The 23,163-nt window shown below is 42.3% G+C and overlaps 1 protein-coding gene across 1 annotated transcript in view; it reads left to right on the forward strand.

The window, feature by feature from the left end:
- LOC109934290 (ankyrin repeat and SOCS box protein 1) overlaps positions 1-10,285 on the forward strand; it is a 23,631-nt gene extending 13,346 nt beyond the window's left edge. The window contains exons 2-3 of the mRNA XM_048599371.1: positions 2,620-3,005; positions 9,349-10,285. Coding sequence (XP_048455328.1) covers positions 2,620-3,005; positions 9,349-9,482 — 520 coding nt within the window. The 3' untranslated portion in view covers positions 9,483-10,285. The remainder of the gene's footprint in view (positions 1-2,619; positions 3,006-9,348) is intronic.
- Positions 10,286-23,163: the final 12,878 nt, after the last annotated feature.

A 23,163-nucleotide genomic window follows, 5' to 3' on the forward strand; every position in this document is an offset into this window, starting at 1 on the left:
GGGAGGAGTGGGGGGAGGGGGCAAGTGGTAGAGGAGGGGAATGGTGCGGGGCAAGGGGATGGTGCGGGGCAGGGGGATGGTGCGGGGTGAGGGGATGGTGGGGAGGAGGGGGGATGGTGGGGAGGAGGGGGGATGGTGGGGTGCAGATAGATGGTGTGGGGCGGGGGGATGGTGGGGGCAGGTGGATGGGTGCCGGAGGGTGGTGGGTCAGGCCAGTAAGCCAGAGGCCTGGATCGAAAATTCTGAGGCATGTGTTCAAATGCCATCACAGCAGTTGGGAAATTTAAATTTAGTTTAAATGGGATGTAAAGGCGGTGACTGTGGAAACTACCGGATGGTAACAAAAACCCATGTGGTCATCGGTGTCGTTGAGGAAATTGGTCATTCTCTCCTGGTCTGGCTTAAATATGACTCCAGCCCAACAGAAATATGATTGATTCTTAACCTGAGTGAGTTGCTGTGCGATCAAGAAGCTGGCTCGCCACCATCTTGAGGGAAATTCAGAACTGGCAATAAAATAGGCACAATGTTTCCCATGCTGTGAATGAATTATTGTTAAAAATTGATTCCCTTGCCGTCTGAACCCTTGTCAGACCTCGGTTTCAATCAACCGTCCTAAAGACTAGAACGTTCATGAGTGGTTGCATTTTCCATTTTCTATGCATCTCATTGGGATAGTTAACAATAGTTTACATCTACATAGCACCTTCAGCATTGAATGCTTCGTGGGTTTTCCTCAAGAGCTAATTTGGATTTTTAGTACTGAAAGTTGTGATTATTTTTACGGAGTGTTGTACTTTTTCTCCCCTCGTCTTCTCACCCCACTTTCTGCTGCATGTTACAGAGTCCACACTATTGTAGACCTCAGATACCTCAGTTCCTGATGTGCTGAATCCCTCAGCCTGATGGTGAGCATTGAGAGAACACAACCCATGAGATGTGCATGCATCACACACTTCCAGCAAAATTAATTCAGATGTGACTGTAAATGGCAAATCTCGAACAATGACTTTTTCTCATCTTCACTCATTTCTGGCTAAAACACTGATGGTTCAAACCACTCTTTCAGAAGGGCATGAATTTTATTTGTCTGTGTGGTTTAACACTATACCACAGAAAACCATAGAATGGAACAGGCCTTCCTGCCCGTTATGCCTGTTCTGGCTCTTAAAAAGAACTATAAATTTAGTTACACACTCGGTGCCCTTATCATATGATTTTTTTCTTCTTTGAGTATTTACCCAATTTTCTTTCTATTTAATCTACTTCTATCACCTTTATGGGAAGAAAAATTTCAGATCTAAACAAAAATGAGAAAAAAGAAATCGATTTTGTTTTTTTGCCAATTACCTTCATGATTTTAAATCTGTTCTTTGTTTACAGACCTTCCTGTCAGTGAAAATAATTTTTCCTTTTTGCTGTATCATGATGTTGCACATCTGTTAAATCATCCGTTTAGCGTTCTGTGCTGTACAGACTGCAGTTCCATCTTATCTGGTCTCTCACGTACAAATACCAACATACAAATTCGGAACATGTTAATATGTTAACTATGTTAAATTTAGGGAAAAGTGGGGAGGCACGGTGGCTCAGTGGTTAGCACTGCTGCCTGACAGTGCTAAGGACTTGGGTTCAAGTCCAGCCTCAGGCAACTGTCTGTCTGTGTGGCATTTGCACATTCTCCAGGTGCACAGTTTAGGTAGATTGGCTGTTCTAAATTGTTTATAGTGTCTAGGGTGGGAAATGCAGGGAAAGGGTAGAGGGTGGGACTGGTGGAATGCTCTTCAGAGGGTCAGTGTGGAATCAATGGGCCAAATGGCCTGCTTCCATGTCATAGGGCCACTCAACCCCTCTAGTCTGCTTTCCCATTTAATGAGACCATGGCTGATTTTGGCCTGAAATCCATCTTCACACCACCCTTCCCCCTGCCAGTGGCCCTCTGAGAGATCAAAATCTTCCTCATTTCCATCTTAAATAGTAAACCCCCTACTGTTAATCTCAATCCCCTAGTTATAGTCTCCTCACAAGGCAAAACATCCTTTTAGCTTGCATTCTGTCCAGCCTCCTTGGATCCTTATACATCTCAATAAGATTACCTCTCATTCTTCGAAAATTCAGTGGTTGCAGTCCCAGATTCCAGCCTTTTCTCATAAAATAAGGTACCTATTCCCAGATATCAGTCGAGTGAATCTTCTCTGAGCTGCTTATAATGCATTTACATCCTTCCTGAGGTAAGGAGACCAAAACTATACACAACAATATGGATGTATCCTTAGCAGCGTGTTATGCAGCTGTAATCAAACACTCTTACATTTATATTCCATTTCCCTTGTCTTCCTGATCACTTGCTGTGCCTCCACCGTAACATTTTGTGATTCATGTTCCAGGGCACTCGTCCCTCTGTACCTCAGAGTTCAGCAATCACTCTCCATTGAAATAGTATGCTGCTCTTCTATTCTTCCTGCAAAAATGGACAAGTTCACCATTTTCCCACCTTATACTCACGCATTTACCCGGAGGACGTTCATGACATTGAGATTTAACTCCAGAACGAGTGAATAGTTCCTTTTATGGAATTGCTTGACACTGTTGTTGACCCAGTTTACATTCCTGTTTCAGACACGGTGCGGACGTCGATGTTAATCATCATGTATCCAGTCGTGTCTCAGTGCCTGCTGCCAGGAGATTCACATCACTGGGTGTGTGTCCCCTCTACATCAGTTCTGCCTATCAGCACCTCCAGTGTTTCAAGTTGTTGCTGAAAGCTGGGGCGAACCCCGATTATAACTACTGGGGCCAGGTAGATGTGACAGCCTTTCCCCGGGGATCACCAGTCTGTGTTCTAGATGCGGTTCTACGTCACGGCTGCGATGCACAGTTTGTAAAACTTTTGATTGACTTTGGTGCTAATTTGAACCTGGTTAATTGGGAGGGTCTGGATGCAGAAACGATGGGACGGATGAAGGTAAATGAAGAGGCCTTGCAGATCTTCAGAGCTGCCAAAGGTAACATTACAACAAATCACCTTTCAGTTTATTTTCGACTTGACAGCATTTCTGAATGTAACTCTTTTTAACCAAAAGCATAGACACGGATTGTGCTGAATGAAATTTACATGTTTATTAACTTTATCCCTAACTTGACCTTGTTGATTGTTATCTAACTATCTGGTATGTTTAGGAACTGTCTTATGATGGATTATGATGGTTCTTGCTTATGTTTGATCTTCCTTCCAAGAATTGTCAATAAGTTGTGCACAATAGACCGGAAATTCTCAACCTTTGTGTTTCATTGGTGCTCCCCTTTCGCAAGTTACAGAACCTCCACAAATCTTCCTGCAACACACGGTTATTTTCTATGCAGAAATAATTCATGTCTGTGAATGGTCGATCTGATCCTTGGCTCATTGTCCATTGATGCTCTGCCCTGGGCTGTTTCCTTGATGGTCTTTGTCGCTGGAGGTTTACCAGTGCCCACTCTCTGCTTCCATGTCATAGGGCCACTCAACCCCTCTAGTCTGCTTTCCCATTTAATGAGACCATGGCTGATTTTGGCCTGAGATCGGACTCTCGCGCCAACCTCAGTCAGAACAACAACAGAACCTGTGCCATTGGTGTCATTCAGAACTATTTGGTAGCTGTCTAGCCAAATGAACTAACTGTCTCTTGGACACACAACTAAACATATGCAGCAAATTTAGTTTTAATTGGCACCTTATGAACCGTTCTCAATAAACCGGCAAAAATTATATACCTCAAATACTGGAGGTTAGCTAATTATAGTGATGTCCGAGCAATCAGTTGAGGTTGCCAGTCAGAAGGCTCTCTGCCGGTAAGTTTTATTGAAGGTAAAGTTGTGTTAATACTCAAGTGATTTATGCTGTAAATGAAGTATAACGTTTATGTGTATACCCCCTACATTACACATCTATTATTTAGTTTGTGTTTTTGCATTGATTACGTGAACGTCTTAACCAACTGGAATATTTGATCAATTGACACACTCCTGGTCCTTTAGGTGCCAGTTAATGAAAGGTTTGCAATATTTACTTTTACACTGACTCAGTGGGTAGCAGTCACACTGAATTAAGGTTGTGGATTCAATGCAAAGATCTAGGCCTACACAAGGATATGGGCAGGCGTGAGCGAATACCACACTGTCAGAGATACGATTTTGTAAAAGGACGCCACTGTGACTATGTACCACCTACAGTATTATGGTTTTGTATAATGTAAGAAGAGATATTAATAGTATTGAAGGAAAGGCAATGCTGATTGCTGGTCTGAGTTGATACTCAAACTTGTATTGATCAATGTATAAACATGGCCTTGAGGAGTGAAGAGAATTTGGTCATGACCCACGGTAGTGCCACAGGACAAGTAATCGTGGTTGTGAGCTTCCCCTCCTTCGCGGTGGCAGTGGTCAGTGATATTAGAATGTTTGCTGATTTATTTATAGTAACAGTTTGCACAACTTAAGTAAGCCTGATTGTTTAACAATCAACAGATCTTTGTTAGGAAGTCAGGAAGGAGAAGTAAACAAGTGATTTTGCACAGGGATAAGTGGAGGACTAAGCTAAGGGACACAGGTTGTATCGTTATTGTGCTGATCAGTGAGAGAACAAGAATTAGATGTACACTGATTGTGATTGTAATATGTATTATCTATTATCCCATAAACAATGTGCTTAATAAAGCCATTGCTATAATTCATTGTATCCATATGTATTATATATTAACAGCGGGCTTTATAAAGCATGGGCTGTCTTAGCAATCTAGAGCCCCAGGCTAATGTTTGACATGGGCATGAGTCCCACCCTGCACGTTTTAAAATGTGCATTTTAAAAATCTGTAATTAAATTAGCTGAATTGTGATTGTATATACATTGTCATTAAAAAAAAGTTCCGAAGAAAGAGAGGTGATTTCATTTAAACTTACAAAATATGTAAAGGGTTTTTTTTTTATTCGTTAATGGGATGAGGCTGTCACTAGTTAGGCAGCACATATTGCCCATCCCTAATTGCCCAGAGGGCAGTTAAGAGTCAACCACATTGCTGTGGATCCAGAGTCACATGTAGGCCAGACCAGGTAAGGATGGCAGTTTCCTTCCCTAAAGGGCATTAGTGAACCAGATGGGTTTTTCCCAATAATTGATAATGGATTCATGGTCATCATTAGATTCTTAATTCCAGATATTTTTATTAAAGTCAAATTCCACCATCTGCTATGGCGGGATTTGAACCCAGGTCCCTAGAACGTTATCTAGGTCTCTGTATTAACAGTCCAGTGATAATACCCACTAGGCCATTGCGTCCCCTGATTGATAGGGGAAATGCAGCTAAGATGTCTCCCCTAGTTGTGGTATTTAGGACTAGGAGGTGCAATTTCAGAATGTTGCGAACCTTTGGAATTCTCTACCACAGAGCACCGTGGAATCCCTCACTTTGAGGATTTTAAGATTAAGATTGATAGATTACTGATTACCAGTGGTGTGCAGGGTAATGAGGATGGGGTGGGAAAAAGGCATTGAAGTGTTCAATCAGCCATGTTTGTACTGAATGCAGCGCAGCCTCGATACTGCCCTTCCTATGTCCTCTGTTCAAGTCATCCTCCCCTGGGTGGTGACACATCCTCCTATAGCTGGTTTAATACCAGTGACAGGATAAGACCCTTTTTACTTTTGATATTCATTGAGCACGTAAGGCCCTCAATTGGTGGCAGGCAATCGGCAGAAAAATTTTTCAAGCCATCTCTATTGACGACAAGATGTATGTTTGTAAGAATTGCCAAAGCATATATGGCCTTTGGCTGATTTTGACCATCCACCCGGGGCTGCAAGCCGTAAGGCTTTACACAAGTAGCCTGCGCTCTCTGTCGTACCTGTGTCTTGGCAAGGCCACTTCCACATGAGCTGTCTTCTAAAGCGTCTGAAGATCAGCTGGCAGCTCAGAATACCAGATACTGAGGAGCACATTGGAGCTGGCAAGCCAAGCATTCACACTGTTTGGAAACAGTTACAGCAGTGATTCAGCCGGGCTGGTCAGGGAACCATTATGTCTGATTTCTCAATTAAAACATAGCAAAGCAATTCGTTAGAATGCTGGGAAATTTTGGTGAACCCATTTCAGTCTCTGGGTTCATAGGCTAAATCCCATTTTTAAAGTTGATACAACAAAGCTGCATCTTACATAACCATTATGAATCAACATGTGACTTGAACTGTATATGGCTGCAGAACCTCCTTAGACAGTTAGAGGGCACATATTCCTCAGAAAACCCTTTGGCTGAACCCTTTAAATGTTAAACAGATTGAGCCAACTAATCAAAACTGAAGCAGTAAAGATAACACAGTGCGGAGCTGGAAGTACATAGCAGGCCAGGCAGCATCAGAGGAGCAGGAAAGTTGATGTTTCGGGTCAGGATCCTTCTTCAGAAATGAACATCAACTTTTCTGCTTCTCTGATGCTACCTGGCCTGCTGTGTTCTTCCAGCTCCGTACTGTGTTATCCCTGACTCCAGCATCTGCAGTTCTTGCTGTCTCTGAAGCAGTAAAGATGTGCCACTTCATCTCTGTTCTAATTCCACATATCTTTGTGTCCTGCTTAACTATTTAGGACACACCCAGCTCTTTGTTCTCCCTTCTGCTGCAGCTCTCCTTTGCGACTACCTTATAGCTTCCGTGTATTAACAGCTTTCCTATTGGTACTGCTTTGAGATGGAGGTCACAAGATTATATTGACCAGTAGTTCTTCTTATTCAAGAAAATTGCAATTGATCCCTTTACAATAGATAGAAACTCTGAAAAGTTCCATTCAGATGTTTTTAAAATGATTACAGATTCCACAAACATTTTAAAGACATTATGTCTTTCTTATTGCACTGCTTCCATGTCAAAGATGGTCACAACTGTGTTAGGTAATACTGCAAGTTGAGGATAGATATACCAATGAAACCTATCCAGTCTTACTCTAGGAAAGTTTTCTTCCTTTTCCAAATGTAGGTCTTGTTTGAAACTGCTGGAATTGAACCTTTCAGCAAAGACACTCTAGCTTGTAGTTTGAAGCATAGCAATTACAGTGATAGAAGGTTTTGGACAGCACAACTAAACGTATCCTTCAGATGATGCTGTCCATTTTATTCCTGCATGAGCAGTAAAGCCCCTTGAAATGTGTGTGTAATGAACAGATGATCTTTGAGCCCAGTGCTTTTTGACTGCTACCTGCTCAAAAATATTTCTAAACTATCTTCTGAAAACCCTAGTTCATTTGACCATAATTTGTTGTCACAGATAGTGATGCGATCAACACATTGTTGGCTTTGGTGACTACTGTACATTAGTTGGGCAAGTTGGACATAATTTTCAATTGGACTCAATGAAGCAGATTTATAAATAGGCAGAAATATGTTCTGCTAAAAGTTAAAATTTAAAAAGGAACCCAGCTGAATGTGAAGTCTAATAATACTCCTAGCCATCTTCCAGTTGCTCCAGCTACTGGGGTTGGTGATGGCCTAATGGTATTATCACTAGGGTGTTAATCCAATGACCCAGGTAGCATTTTGGGGACCTGTGTTTGAATCCCACCATGGCAGATGGTGGAATTTGAATTTAGTAATAATCTGGAATGAAAAGTCTAATGATGACCATGAAACCATTGCCAATTGTCAGGAAGGAAATCTGCCATCCTTACCTGGTCTGGTCTGCATGTGACTCGGGACCCACAGCAATGTGGTTGACTTTTAACTGCCCTCTGGGCAATTAGGGATGGGCAGTAAATATTGGTCCACCCAGCAATGCCTACATCTCATGAATGAATAAAAAAAAGTGTGGAATATTTTTCCTTCCAGTGGACTATTGGATTTCATCAGCCATTTCTATGTCGCTTCCAGTTAATCCCTGAGCTGTAACTATTTACCTGGTTGATGTGTATCCCCATTTACCTGTATGACCTGTATCTCCATTTTCCTTGCGCTGATATCAACCCACCTATCTGAGCCATGAACATTTCAATTGACTCAGCATCCAAAGTCTTTTGGAACAGAAAGCTCCAGGTTTTCACCAACCTGTCTGTTTTATTTTATTTATTTTAGTTTATGACTAAGTGACCTAGCTGTAATTTGGAGACTTCCCAAGAAGAAAAGGCTTGCATTTATATAGCACCTTTCATAACCTCAGGATGTTCCCAAGTACTTTTACAGCTAGTGCTTACTACAACAGTGTAGTCACTGTTGCAGTGTTGGAAATAAAACAGCTAATATGTGTACAGCAAGTCGTCTGCAAACAGCAATATGATAATGACCTGTCATTGTCATTGGTGATTTTATCCGAGGGATAAACTCGGATGCTGAAGGAGAACTCTCCTGCTCTTTTCATTGTCCCATGGAGTTAGTTATGCCCAGCAGAGAGGGCAGATAAAACCTAAAGTTTCAATTCTCACCCAAAAGACAGCATCATCTGACAATGCAGGGCTCCCTCAGTTTTCTACGAACATACCAGCCTTGATTGTGTGGCAGTATTTCTGAAGTGGAGCTTGTAATTTTTGACTTTCTGACCTCGAGTGCTACAACTGATTGCTGTACATTTGGTAGCATTTGCCCCATCTTCAGGTAAGGTGTGTAGTGCTATAACACGAGGTTTTGGGTAGCGACTTTCTTGCATCTGTGGGAATCTTTCAAAAGAAATCACAGTTCTAACAACATCTGGAACCCTTTATTTTTAAGATATTTTGCCCAGTTGTAATGAAAAAAGTCCTTCCAAAGAATTTTGGAAGGAAAGAGGAATGACTGCAATCCTCCGCAGTAGAAGAAAGATCAAATAATTTTCATCGTTTTCGTGAAGTAAAATTAAATTTTCACTCTCTTTCAGCTTCAGGAGTGGGGAAAATGATTGTAATTAGTACGTAAACATGTATAGAGTGTGCCGTAAAAAATAAATTCTGAGCCTTGAACTCTTTTGGATTGGTCCTTAAATTATATCTTGATGGGCAATCTTGATTGGAAAGTGTGCAAAATTGTGCTGTGAGCGACAATTTCCCAAACAATCAAATAAAGCAAATCCTGACACTTGCGTGGGTCTGGAACACTTTGAGAGTTGTGGCAATGTTTCAGCTCCCAGGAAAGAAAACGCATTCAGGTTTTGATTTAGTGCAGAAATGAGGGAGTATTTCCTGCTTTCACACATTCTCTAAATTCTAGTTTACAATATTCAAATCTGAATTTTGGCCAACAAAAGTTGATTTATTGGGTCCTCTGAGGACTTTGGGCTTTGGTTTTTTTTTTAAAACAGAGACTGTAGACAGTAGAGAAGTCTGGCATTAATGCTCATTTAAAGGGATTTTGCTTTCCAAACAGGTACTCCCAGGACACTGACATCTTCCTGCCGAATAGTTATTCGGAGAGCGCTGGGGAAGTTCCGTCTTCATCTGATCCAGACTCTGCCTATTCCAGACACGGTCAAAATCTTCCTGTTACACGAGGACACTTGAGGGACGATCGCATCTCCCCGCTCTGCATGATCCCTGTTGGACTGAAGCCTCACTACACCACCCTGCCGTCAGGAGGATCGAGGGCAATTCTTGTTTCTGTCACACACAACTGTCGCAACCTATCTCGGAAAGTGAGTTTTTTTTTGCTTTGCTTTCTTTCCTCTTCAAGCGCCACATAATTCAGAAAGACTAACCCTGTGAATGAAATCCATTATTTCTTGGGGTCCTATTTGCAAAACAAACAGAAATTGTGATCAAATATAAAACCGTGTCCACGTCTTTTGAAAAGCGTGTGCATGCAAACAAAAAAAACACCTTGGTCGCAGAATTGCATAACATCCACCACCTTCCAGGTGGATCTAAAGCATTAATCCAATCTCAGGGGTAAGATTATGTATATCATTCAAACTTTTCATTCATTGCATTTGAAGCCATCCAAACTCTTCACTTGGATTACTTGTCGACAGTATTCAGGAACATCCGTGTGTTTCAGTGGGTTCGGTCACTTGGCTGAGGACGCAGAGGTTGTGAAAGCAGTTTTTATCTGGGAGGTTAAATGGCATTAGCTGTCATTTTACAGAGTTGCAGGGTTGGATTATTCCCGGTTCACTCCACAACAGTTTCCTTAAGGTGGTGTGGCTTTAATTGGTGAGCAGAAAAAAATAACTGTTTCCATGAACCAGTAATTGATGTTCTGCAGTCACACTGTTTAAGGATACTCCAGCTGCCCCTTTTACATTACATTCTGGGGACTGGGCGACTAGGACTGAGATGAGGAAAAATTTTCTTCACTCAAGAGTACAATGGAACTTTGGAATTCTCTGCGGAGGCTAATTAACTGAATATATTCAAGAAAGAGATATATATACATTGTTTAGATTTTAAAGGCATCAATGGGTATGGGGAGAAAGGGGGAAAATATGGCATTGAGATAGAGGATCAGCTGTAATCGTATTGAATGTATTTATATTGAATAGGGGGTGGAATGATGGTTCATTGGTTAGCACTGCTGCCTCACAGCGCCAGGCACCCGGGTTCAATTTCACCCTCGGGCAACGGTCTGTTTGGAGTTTGCACATTCTCCCTGTGTCTGTGTGGGTTTCCTCCGGGTGCTCCGGTTTCCTCCCAATGTCCAAAGATGTGCAGGTTAGGTGGATTGGCCGTGCTAAACTGCCCATAGTGTTCAAGGACATACAGGCTAGGTGGACTAGCCATGGAAAATGCAGGATTACGGGGATAGAGTTGGGGGGGTGGGATGGGGGTCTGAGTGGGGTACTCTTTGGAGGGTCAGTTTGGACTCAATGGGCCAAATGGCCTGCTTCCACACTGTGGGGATTCTATCAGTTGCAGAAGCCAATTATGGAATGGCTTAATCCTGCTCCTAACTTCTGTGGTTTTAAAAACCAACTGAAGGTGGCACCACAAATATATCTGTCCTCCATGATGGAGAGCCCAGCACATTATTTACAAAAGGTAGGGGTGAAGTAGCTTCATCTGACTTCAGCCAGAATGCAGTTGATTCATCTTGGCAGCTACCTGAGGTATTGCAGCTGCTAGGCTTCAGCCAACTTAGTTCACTCTGTCTGATATCCAAAAAGCAGCTGAAGGTGCCGGATACCGCAGAAAGCATTCCTGACTATTTGTGTTCCAGAATCAGCTGTGCCCCTCGCCAAGCTATTTCAGTGCAGCTACAACACTGACATCTGCCCAACAATGTTGAAATTTGCCCAGGTATGTCCTGTGCCCAAAGGCAGGGCACTCAATGGCATAGTGGCAATGACACAGAATGAGTAATCCAGAGCGCTCGCTGTTCTGGGTCATGGGTTTGAATCCATCCATGGATTCAATAAAAAAAAATCTGAATTAAAACTTAGTCTAATGGTGATTGCTGCTGATTGTTGTAAAAAACAATCTGGATCCTTAAGGGAAGGGAATGTGTTATTCTTCCCTTGTCTGGTTTAAATGTGACTCTAGACCCACAGCAATATGGTTGACTCTTAACTGCCCTCTGAAATGGCCTAACAAGCTACTAAGTGTGGAATTACAGAATTTTACAGTACAGAAGGAAGCCATTCGACCCACTGTGTCTGAACTGGCACTCAAAGAGCTATCCAGCTAGTCCCACTCTCCAGCCCTATCTCCGTTGCCCTCTCAGTTTGTCAATTTTAAATGTATGTCCAATTCTCCTTTGAAACCTCCTATGGTTTCCCTCTCCATCAATGTCCCAGGCAGCGCATTCTAAATCCTAACAACTCTCTGAGGTAAAAATAGTTTCTCCTCATCTCACTCCGAGATCTCCTGCTGACAGTCTTGAAATTGCAATCCCCAGCTATTGACACACAAATTAGCAGAAACAGAATAACCTTCTTTACCCTGTCAAAATTGCTCATAATTTTGAATACTGCAATAAGGTCAACTCTCAATCTTCTCTGCCCCAAGGAACATAAGCTTTTTCCAGGGCTTTAACATCCTTCTTTAAACAAGGTGCCCAGAACTGAACACAATATCCAAATGTGGTCTGACCAAGTGATTTTTTAGAGGTGTAGCATCACTTTCTTGTTTTTCACTCTGTGCTTCTATTTATAAACTCAAGGTACCCATAAGTCTTCTTGACAACTGTTTAATCTTTCCTGGCCAACGTTCAGAGAATTAGGCATGTGAACCCCACGGTTGCTTTGCTCCTGTACTCCCCTCAAAATTGTACCATTGAGCCTGTATTGTCTCTCCATGTTTCTTCTACCAAAATGAATTATCTCACATTTCTCTGCATTAAAATTCATCTGCCAGGTGTTGGCCAAACTTGCCGATGTCCCTCTGAAGTCACTCAACATCATCCTCACAATTCAGTATTTTTCCTGGCTTAGAGAGCTACATATTTAGAGATTTTTCCTTCAACACCCATCTTAATCATTTATATAAATCAGAAAAAGCAAAGTCCTAACACTGATTCCTGGGGAACATCACTTTCAACAAGTTTTCAATTTGAGAAATGCCCATCTATACCTACCATCTGTTTCCTATCTTTCAACCAACTTCTGATCTATGCTGCCAAGAACCTATCAATCCTAAACATTTCTAATTTGCTGACCAACCTGCCATGTGGCACCACATCAAATCCTTTCTGAAATGAAATTTTATTTTTCATTCGCATGATGTGGGCCTTACTGGCTAGGACAGCGTTCAGTGTCCGTCCCTAACTGCAGTTGAGAGCCTGCCACTTTGCTGTGTGGATCTGGAGTCACGTGTAGGCCAGACTAGATGAGAGTTTGCTTCCTTGAAGGACATTAGTCAGCCAGATGGGTTTTTCCAACAATCAGCAATGGTTTCATGGTTATCAGTAGATTCTTAATTCCAGACTTTTTTTTTTGTCCCCTATTGAATTCAAATTCCACCGCCTGCCTGGGTTTCACAAACCCAGGTCCCCAGACAATAACTGGGTTTCTGGATTAATAGTCTAGTGATAATACCACATGCCATTGCCTCCCCGAATTATCAACATCGATAGGACTACCCTCTTCCACTTGCCTGTGTCAAATCAGATTTGACAGACTTGATCTTCCCTTGTCAAAGCTATGTTGATTGTCTAGTATTCGCTTATTTTTCTCTATAAGTGTATATTTACGTTATCCTGTACTATGTCCTCCATCAGTTTACCCACTGACATCAAATTGATAGGTTTGTAGTTTCCTGTGTTGTCCTTTGCCCCTTTCTTAAACCACAGCATCACAATCCTCCAGCCCCATGGAACTAATCCTGTGTTCAGAGGGGCCTGGAAAATTTCGGTCAATGCTCCACAATTTGCTCCTTTACCTCTCTCAGCAATCCAGACCACGTCTAGGCCTGGCCACTTCTGTACCTGGTGTGCTGCACAACTTTATTTGTCACTATATTGCTCAGATGCTCAATAACCACATATTGAATTGGGCCATTGTCAACATTTTCTAATGTGGTAAAAACAGAAGCAACATACTCATTTAGTTCAAGAAAGGGATGTGTAATAGATTCTAAAGAAAAAAAATCCAACCTGACCAATTACCATTGTAGAGCTATAGTTCTATTGCTATAGGATCTGGATGCTATACTTCCAGATAATGAAACAGTCTGTGCCTGCATATCGCAAGACCGCTGCCATTGCTGAAACCCCACTATCAACATCCTGGGTGTTATCATTAAGCAGAAACTGAACTGGACCAGCTGTATAAATACAGTGGTCACAAGAGTAGGTCAGAGGATAGGAATTCTGTGGTGAGTAACTCACCTTCTGACTCCCCAAAGCCTGTCCACCATCTACATGGCACAAGTCAGGAGTGTGATGGAAGGCTCTCCACTTGCCTGGATGAGTGCTCAAGAAGCTCAGCACTATCCAGGACAAAGTAGTCTGCTTGATTGACACTCCATTCACCACCTTCAACATTCACTGATGCACAGCGGCAGTAGTATGTACTCTCTACATGATGAAATGCAGTCACTTACCATGTATCCTTTAACAGCACCTTCCAAACCCAGGACCGCTACCACCCATAAGTCAAGGGCAACAGGCACATGGGAACCCCACCACTGGCAAGTTTCCTGCCAAGTCATACATCATCCTGACTTGGAATTACATTGTTGTTCCTTCATTGACTTTGGGTCAAAATCCATTTGGTCGCCCGAACAACACTGTGATACCATAAGGACTTCAGCTGCTTAAGAAGGCATTTCACTGCCACCTTCTCAACAACCACTAGGGGTGGGAAAAAATGCCTGCTGTGCCAGGGTTACTCCAAAGGAGAGGATGGTGGGGTAATGGTAATGGTAATGTCACTGGATGAGTAATCCAGACTAACGTTCTGGGCACGTGGCTTTGAATCTCACCAGAGCAGATGGTAAAATTTCAATTCAGTAAAAATATGGAGTTAAAATGCTGATCTAATGGCAACTGAGAAACAATTGTTGTCAAAGTCCATGTGATCACTAACTCTCTTCAGGAAAGGAAGTCTGCCATTCTTACCCATTCACGTGACTCCAGATGCACAGCGATGTGTTTGACTCTTAACTATCCTCTGAAATGATCCTAGCAGGCCACTCAGTTCAAGGACGGTTAGGGATTGGGCAAGAAATTCAGGCCTAGTCAGCAACGCCCTCATCTCGTACAAGAATTATAAGAAGAATGTCACAAATTTTAAAAAGTCATTCCGTTTTGCATGTGGGTCACAGTCAAAGCTTAGTCAAAACGGAAAAGGGTGTGCAGCTACTTGGGGATGACCCTCCTTGGGGAGATGGAACTGTACTATCTGATTGTTCCTGTGAAATACTACAGTTGGAACCGCAGTAGATCAATCACTGTCAGGTCCTCAGATTAAAGTCTGCCATGAATGTAGAGATGAAAGTAGTTTTCCTCACAGTATGCACAAGCAAAGTCAGTTGGACTCCAATCTGCTTGCTTGGTTCTGAAAATTTTGTTTCTCCTTTCTGCGGAGATCCGAGATTTGTGCTGAATCTTAGGCAGGTTTTTGTTCTAGTGTTGTCTGGGTCCTCAGCTGGTAGAGAAGTTAACAGTATTTATCGAGATGACAGTCGCGCCCAGTTCTCAAACTTTAGTTAGAGATCACAAGCGCCTTGAACATATACCACCATTTAATAAGATTGTGACTGAACTTCTACATCAACCCCACGTTCCCTCTCAGTTGATTCCTGTTTCACCCAAAATATTTATTGATCTCAGTCACTCCATGTCTGAGGTCTCCAAGGTAGAGAACTCCAAAAATTTCTGACTTTTTGAGTGAAGAAATTTCTCCTCTCTGTTCCAACTGGTTGGCCTCTCAACCTGAAACTATGACCCCTACTTGTACACTCACCAGCCTGAGGAAACAGCCTTTTAGCAGCTATCTTCTTGAGCACTCTCAGAATTTGTGATGTATCAATGAGATCATCTTTCATCCTTCTGAATATTTTCGAATCAACGTATTCAGAGATGTTATTTACCTGTCTCTAGAGCAGGTGGGATTTGAACGTAGGCCTCCTGGCTCAGAGGCAGAGACTCTGCCATTGTGCCACAAGAGCCCATGTTCTTATATGCATCTATTTCCCCCCTCGTTCTTCTGAAATATCAAGAATATTAGCCAAGTCTGCTTAATCTTCCCTCATAGGACAGCCCTCTAATGAATTTGTTTGATGTGAGGATCAAGAGAAGTGATTAAAGTGTGTAAATTGAGTTGATACATAGACCTATGTCGATCTAGTTGAACGGTAGAAAAGGCTGAAGGGGCTGAATGGCCTGCTCCTGCTAAGTGTAAAATAAAATGTTGCTAATCTATTGCACTTCTTGGTGTCCCTCCACGCATCTTGCTTTTAAAGGAAAGGAAATGTGTTTGTGCAGAGGTGGGGGTGTGTGACAAAAAAAAAGTACAGTGAAGCTTGTTTATCATTTTTGAATTTAGGTGTTTAATTCAACTACTGTTATTGCTGTATTTATGTTTTCTCTGGTTGTGTTCATCTGAATGATATATCAACTGAGGCTAAAAACTTCTCTACTCTGATATTTTATTCCAATGAGTGCAACAAAGCTGGATAAAACAGCCAGTTTATCGGAAACCACCTATACTCTGTAACCCCTTGTCAAATTCTCTCCCTTGGTTTTACTAGCAGGGCAGCTTGAAGCGTTTGGAACCAAATCAACTTGCTGCTTGCTTTGTAACTATTTGTGGTGAATAATAGCAGTTGAGAGGTTTGAGGAAGAAACACAACTGTCTGTTACCCAAAGATCATGCAGTGCTCTGGAGGTTCAGCTGGTGCATTCCCTTTTCAAAAAAAAACTGCTTGAGAAAGTAATCCTTAGAAATCACTCGTTCCAAAGCTTTGTATTGGCACTACTTTGTTAATAAAACAAATTTGCAGGAGAGCATTCCAAGTGGCAAGTCCACCATCTCCACTTGGCCAGCTCACCCTACAGCCGGTCAGGCCTTTTAATTTGGCCTGAGGTGTGACTTCTGCCCCCACCAGGCAAGAACTCACGATGTCAAGAACTGAAGGCCAATCAAATGCCAAGCAGCTGTTTTGTCCCCCTGGTGCCACCAGGTATAGTGGACACCCATGGAACTACAGGGTGCCCATGAAAAAGAAACAGTGCTGATGGCCAGACTTCCAGGTTTGTCTTGCTGGAGGTTGGCAGGTACCGGTGAAGGGTGTGGGGACCTGGATTTGAGGGGGAGGGTTGGCTCAGTGGATCCTGTGTTGGGCAAAACTGCCTCAAGAAGGTCATCATTAGTGCCAGTGGCCTGGCTACAGGATTACCGGGTATATCCTGGACAAAGCCTAGCCTCTCCCACTGTGGGTAAAAACAGAAGAGGACTGGTGATGGACACCGGACCACGGCACCAACCACCCCTCTTCCCCCCCACCCCCGGCCCGCCCGCCCCACACACACACAGGGCCCCTTTGCGTCTGCACAGTCGATGATCCTGAGTGAAGCAGTAGGGAACAGAGCATCGGGGACAGTAGTTCCCCGGTGCATTCTCCATAGCAACATCTCAACCAATCTGAATTGACCTGCCAACCAATTGTCAACTTTTCCCATGAGTTGATGATCCTTTTGAAATATGGCAATTCTGCATCTGTCATGATGACAGTATGAGGAAATGCTTCAGAAACAAGCCATTATTTTCAATAAAGTTTGAGGCATAGGTTAAACAACTAAATGCAGTTGCGAAATTCCTGAAAGAAGAATGTTTCTCATTGGATTGCTCCCATTGTTCTGTTGATGGTGTAATGCAACTCAATGTAGGTCATGGGTTCCCATTCTCCTGTATCTTCGTTCTTTGGCTAATTGATCACTTCCTTGTAAACGATATGGTGGCAAAACATTTCCTTATGCTTTGTAACATGGTTCTTCCAATTCCATATTCAGTTCTGTGCGTTTAAAAGCACTTTATTGTGTACACTGGAGAGTGAGAGTTTATCAGTGTTGTTTTGACACAGTCAAACAATCCAAGTTGATGTATCATGCCATTTGGTATCTTTGTGCTGATTTAATTGTTCATTAATTTATTAAAAGCTGTTATAACTTAAAGATCAATTTACTGTGCTTTCTTTCTGTTTAGAAACAACATCTAGGCATGAGTCCAGCTTCCAGTGTTTCGTCTGGTTAAATGAGAGTTCAAGCCACATAAGCTAGTCTTACTTATTGACAGCTGTATTAGGAACGTCAGTGTTTGGTCATGGTGCCAGTCAAGGCATTGTGGCATGTCTCTCTCTCCTCTAGTGACACTGCACAATGAGGTGATCAGCAGTTCTGTCTTTTGCTGAGGCCTATTTTCTGTCACTTCAAAACTATTAACACAGTGCAGTGTCCACAGGATCTAGGTTGACAGATAGTACACCCATTCCTTGATTTACCATGAATTTAACTTGATCTACCATGAATTTAACTTGATCTCCACCTATCTGGAACATCTCAGCCAGTTTGTAATGGGTTTGAGCTCAAAGACCTACACTGATTTGTCCGAAGGCGGTGCTGAGGGCATGCTGCACTGTAGGAGTGGCTGTCTTTTGGATGAGATAAGAATCTGAGGCCATGTCTGCTCTTTCAGTTGGATGTCGAAGATCTCTCAGCTACTATCTTGAAGAAGAGTAAGGAGTTAATCTCAGTGACTTTGCCCATGTTAATCCTTCAGTTATATATCAAAGATTACCTAATCATTACCTCATTTGCTGTTTGTAGGACCTTGGAAATGGCTTGCCTCAGAGCCTACATTGCAGCAGTGACAACATTTGCAAAAAGTGCTTCTTTAGCTGTAGAGTGCTATGTGATTTGATAATGAAAAATATTAAGCTTTTGCTTTGAGAATTACGGGTTAGAAGTATCCTCGATGCAAATATTAGGATAGCATTCCTCCGTTTAATACACCAAAATTAGGTCAAGCTATTTCACGTAGGGGCGGCGATGGCCTAGTGGTATTATCACTGGACTGTTAATCCAGAGACCCAGACAATGTCTGGGGACCCGGGTCAGATGGCAGATGGTGGAATTTGAATTTAATAAATATCTGGAACTAAGAGTCTAATGATGACCATGAACCCATTGCTGATTGTTGGGAAAAACCCATCTGGTTCACTAATGTTCTTTAGGGAAGGAAACTGCCATCCTTACCTGGACTGGCCTACATGTGACTCCAGACTCTCAGCAATGTGGTTGACTCTGAACTGCCCTCGAGGCAATTAGGGATGGGCAATAAATGCTGCCTAGCCAGTGATGCCCTCATCCCATGAATGAATTTAAAAAAAAATTTGATCTAACCTTTTTGTATCTGTACAAATTTTTTAAGTCATGCTTTCAGTCAACTTTTGATGATCTTCGAGCTAACTCCAAAACTACACTGGATCCCTGAGCCATGTCTAACAGGCTCCCCGTTTCTAGAGAATAGTTCAGATAATTCATTCTCAAAACTTGCGAGCCCTGATCTCGATGTAGGACCAAGGGTTATGCCCTGAATATCCCCTTCGTTGCAGAATTTGTGGCTTCAATGGGAGTGGACCTCATCATTGCGGGGTGTGTGTGGGTGAGAACTCCAGAAGAGGGCTATCTCACACACTTGTCCCTCTCCTTGCAGTGATCAGCTAATATCCGTGGGAACCAAACCCAGATCCTGTCTTCCCCCTTCAACCTGAGATTCCCTCAGAGGGACCTGATTAAAGTCCCTTTTTATTTTGAAAGGATTGGTAGTTCAGAATGAGAATCTTCCTAGAAAGGGAGACATGCTGCTGACCGTTTCCCTGTTGCACTCATCAGGACATTGGCAGTTTAACTGCTTGTTTCCCCACCATCGGTTCATCTTACACCCTGCAGAAGTGTTCGAAGAAAACTTCTTATAAACTTTTTGATTTTTTTTTTGATGGACCCTCTGATATTTCTTTAGGGGTTGCCCACAGCATTGTGCTCCAGGGCAACTTGGGAAAGTTCAGTAACCCCTTGACTTATTGATTGATTGATTTATTTACTTTATTTATTGTTTATCACGTGTACCGGGAAACAGTGAAAAGTGTTGTTTTGCATGCTACACAGGCAAATTGTACCATACAAAGCGCATCAGATAGCTGTAGCAACGCACAAAAATACACACTGACCCAGGACAGCAGGCAACTTGTGATTCAGAGATCATGCCATTAGACGAGAACCACGAGTTCTTAGAACGTTTCTGATTCCTGGCTATGTGAAGAATACAATGCAGGAAAGTGGGATTAACATCATGATCAAATCAACCTTGATCTTATTGAATAGTGGAGCGGGCTTGAAAAGCTGAAGGCCTATTCCTGTATTTGTTACATTTTTACACTTGTTGGTTATTAAGCAGTTTAATTAAATAAATAAACTGATGACTTGCGGCTCCGTCCTTCAGTTTGAGAATCGGGCACTGAAAAAATAAAATTTGCCCCGTCTGTTACTGACCAGCAGCAAGGACTGAGGGTTTAGCTTAACTTCCCAACATCAAAGAGCAAACCTGTCAAAATACCCAGCCTGGGTTTCTAATGGAACCACCTGATTCTTGGTAAATGTTCAGAAACCATACGGGGGAAGTAAATGCCAACATCGCATTCAAGGAGCACTGTCATATGGCTAAGTATGCTAATGGTACCCAAATGACTCACTTCATTTCATTAAAATGTAATAGCTTATGGGAGCCCCTAGGTTTTTCAGTGACTGTTAAAATAATTAATCCTATTTGAATGCTTATGAAGAGTACATAATCTGATCATTGGACAGCTCCCATTTCGAGGCAACCACAATCCATCATGGAAACAATTCCGATGCTAACTTAGTGAAACCATCTGGGCTGCTAAGGCATGTTGTTCCTGGGAACAGCAATGGGATAAATTATATCACTGCAGGACTCGTGTAGTAAACATTTTTCTTCTAAGATTATTTTTGCAAAAATCACAAAGATCTGATTGATTTCATCAGATAGTGTTATCAAATTATTGAATAGTCTGGCGTAGAGATGTGTTGATGTTGCCTCTGTTTTTCAGGAAAAATGAATGCATCCAAAACAGCCGATGATATTAGTGCATCTCTATTGTGGAAAGCTGGAGTTTTGGCATCCAGGGCCTGTGTCTGAGGCAGGTGGTAGTCTTATGACACATGTGACAGGGAGTGCTAACAGCAGTTTCAGTTTACCTTCCCAAGCTGGGCAGCCCTATTGAGCACGGCCAGCTGTGGATCACCATTAACTGTGTTTTGCAGGTGGTCGATTGAAGAGTACGTGAAGGAAAATCGTCTGGGAAACGACAATTAAAAAAATTAAATTTCTTCAGAAACACCCACCTGAATGTGGAGCTGGGAGGCACAGTACTTGGGAGGCACAGTACTCCAAGATTGCAACCTTTCTTCCCAATTGCTGAACTGTTCCCTTTGTGCCTACACACACACACACACACACAGAAACAATCCCTAATCAAGGGCCACTGCATTGTCATTTAAACCCTCCTTACCCATAAGCCATCTGACAACTTCCATGGGTGCCGACATCTCTCCGGACTAGCGAATTGATGCCCTAAATCAATTGGGATTGTTCCTTGTGCTCAGTTGGCTCCAGTAAGCCTGTTCTGTCCAGCTTTAACCCTACTAAGAATGAATTGCTGGCTGAGCAACAATCACACCTCCAATAATCAGCCTCTTGAGCAGCAAGTCACTTGCTTTAATACTCCGAGAATGTTAGCCTGTTACCCTACAATGCTGTTTAAAAGACTCCCAATGGGGGTTAATATCATTAGACATATTTTCCTTGATTTATCGTTAGGCAAAAGTTGGTAAAAACATAAAGTGCTTTTTTGCTAAGTAAACTTGAGAATAGATCCTCCTGAAGCTATATCCTTCCATCTGAGCATGTCTCTAGTTATCTGCAAGGTTTGTTTGCTCCTGTATTCATAGATAATGCACTTTTCACAACAATTATTTGTTTAATCACCAGGGGCAGCAGGAGTTCCATCATCTTTGTGATCTATCTACGATTATAACCCCTGATGTTCCTCCTCTAGTTAGTCAGAGCTTCTGCCCACAATATGATTTGTCATGTGTGCATTTACTACTCAATGACACATCGTCCTCATCACAACGCATTGCTACTTATCTCCATTTCCCATACTTTCTGGATAGCTGTCCAGCCCTAAGGAGCAATGTCATCCTTGCAACACTTCTTATTCACGTTTGAGGGTCTCATTATACTGTAGCAGTCAACTTACACTTTGTCTTTGCCTTTAGAAGGTCATGTTCACTGTAGACCACAGTGACACCAGGGTTCCTGACAAATGTCATCCAATTCTTGCTGCACATGGGGACAGACTGTTTCAGACCGTGATACAGACTGTGTCTTGAGGATAAAACTAATAAAAACGACGGTACATCAGTGAAACGTAACTGGACAGAGTGTGAAGAATAGATGACTATCCTCAAGTTTAACTGGAGAGGTGGGGGATACTGTGTCACCTTTCTGGAGGCTCTGATTTAGCTGCCCCTCAGGATGTAGAGTTTGACATTAGCCAAGGATAAGCTCAATAGTCTGAAAGACCTTTCTCATTTATGCAAAGTGTTCTGTTCTTTCTCCAACAGCACAACATTATCTAGGATGGGAATAGGAGAAAAGTGACGGACATAACAATGGCCTAATCAGTCAGTTCAGTTTGAACAAGTGACAGACATAAGGAGGCCATTGTGTTAAATGATAGTCATAACTAGGTGCTACATAATCTCCCATTTTGTTTCAACTGTGTCCGAGTTGATAAACCCATTTCACCACATCATTACGTAGATGGATTCTCATACACTTGAAGAAATTATGTATTCGAAAAATCTCTCAGTCTTCTATTCAGAGCCTGTCTGACTGTTTAATCAGACAGTGATACTGCAAGTCTCCATGTACTGTTGAGGACTGCAGTTTCAAGCATTGCTCTCCTGTTTCTCCCAAAACCTGGTTTTAGCAACATGCCAGATTTAACCGGGTCAGAGCTCCGTGGACAGCATGTCAGCTGTGAGCTGTTAAGTGATGGGGTGTTTGAGCCCCAGTTCCAAACACTACAGTATCAAGGGGAGAAGCTAGTAATCATCAGAGCTTATGAAATGCAGTCAGTTCACTTGGCACTAGATTGTGAAATCTGTTTTCTTTAAAAGATTGGCTGTTCTTCAGTTTGTGTCTGATGTTTGAATGAATTGCAGAATGGACAATTATTTAGATGGCTGTTAAACAAACTTAAGCTTGTTTTTTTTTAAGATCGAAAGTGTGCAGACATTTGGGCGAACGCCCTGGTCCATGTTTGAGTCAAAAAGAGTTATTTGTCAGGATTTGACTGTGCTTTAAAGGTGATTTGTCTTCTCTCATTGATTGTGATTTTGTGTATATGGGGCTGAGCATAACTTACCGACTCTGGAAGTGGTGCTAAGCTAAGACTAATGATTATGTTGCTGAATGAATTATAGAGATCCAGAGCAGTGTGATCTGGAGATGTGAGTTTAGACCCCACTATAAGCTCTGAGAAATTCAGTTAGTTAAAATCTTAAGCAAGTATTGATAAAGGTGACCACTGAACTGTACTAAAAGCCCACCATGTTGGCTAATGTTCTTTAGAATCGTAGAATCCCTACAGAGTGGAAACAGGCCATTCAGCCCATCAAGTTCACACCAACCCTCTGAAGAGCATCCAGCCCAGACCGAGC

Source organism: Rhincodon typus, chromosome 7 (genome assembly GCF_021869965.1).
Source record: "Rhincodon typus isolate 14 chromosome 7, sRhiTyp1.1, whole genome shotgun sequence".
NCBI lineage: Eukaryota > Metazoa > Chordata > Chondrichthyes > Orectolobiformes > Rhincodontidae > Rhincodon > Rhincodon typus.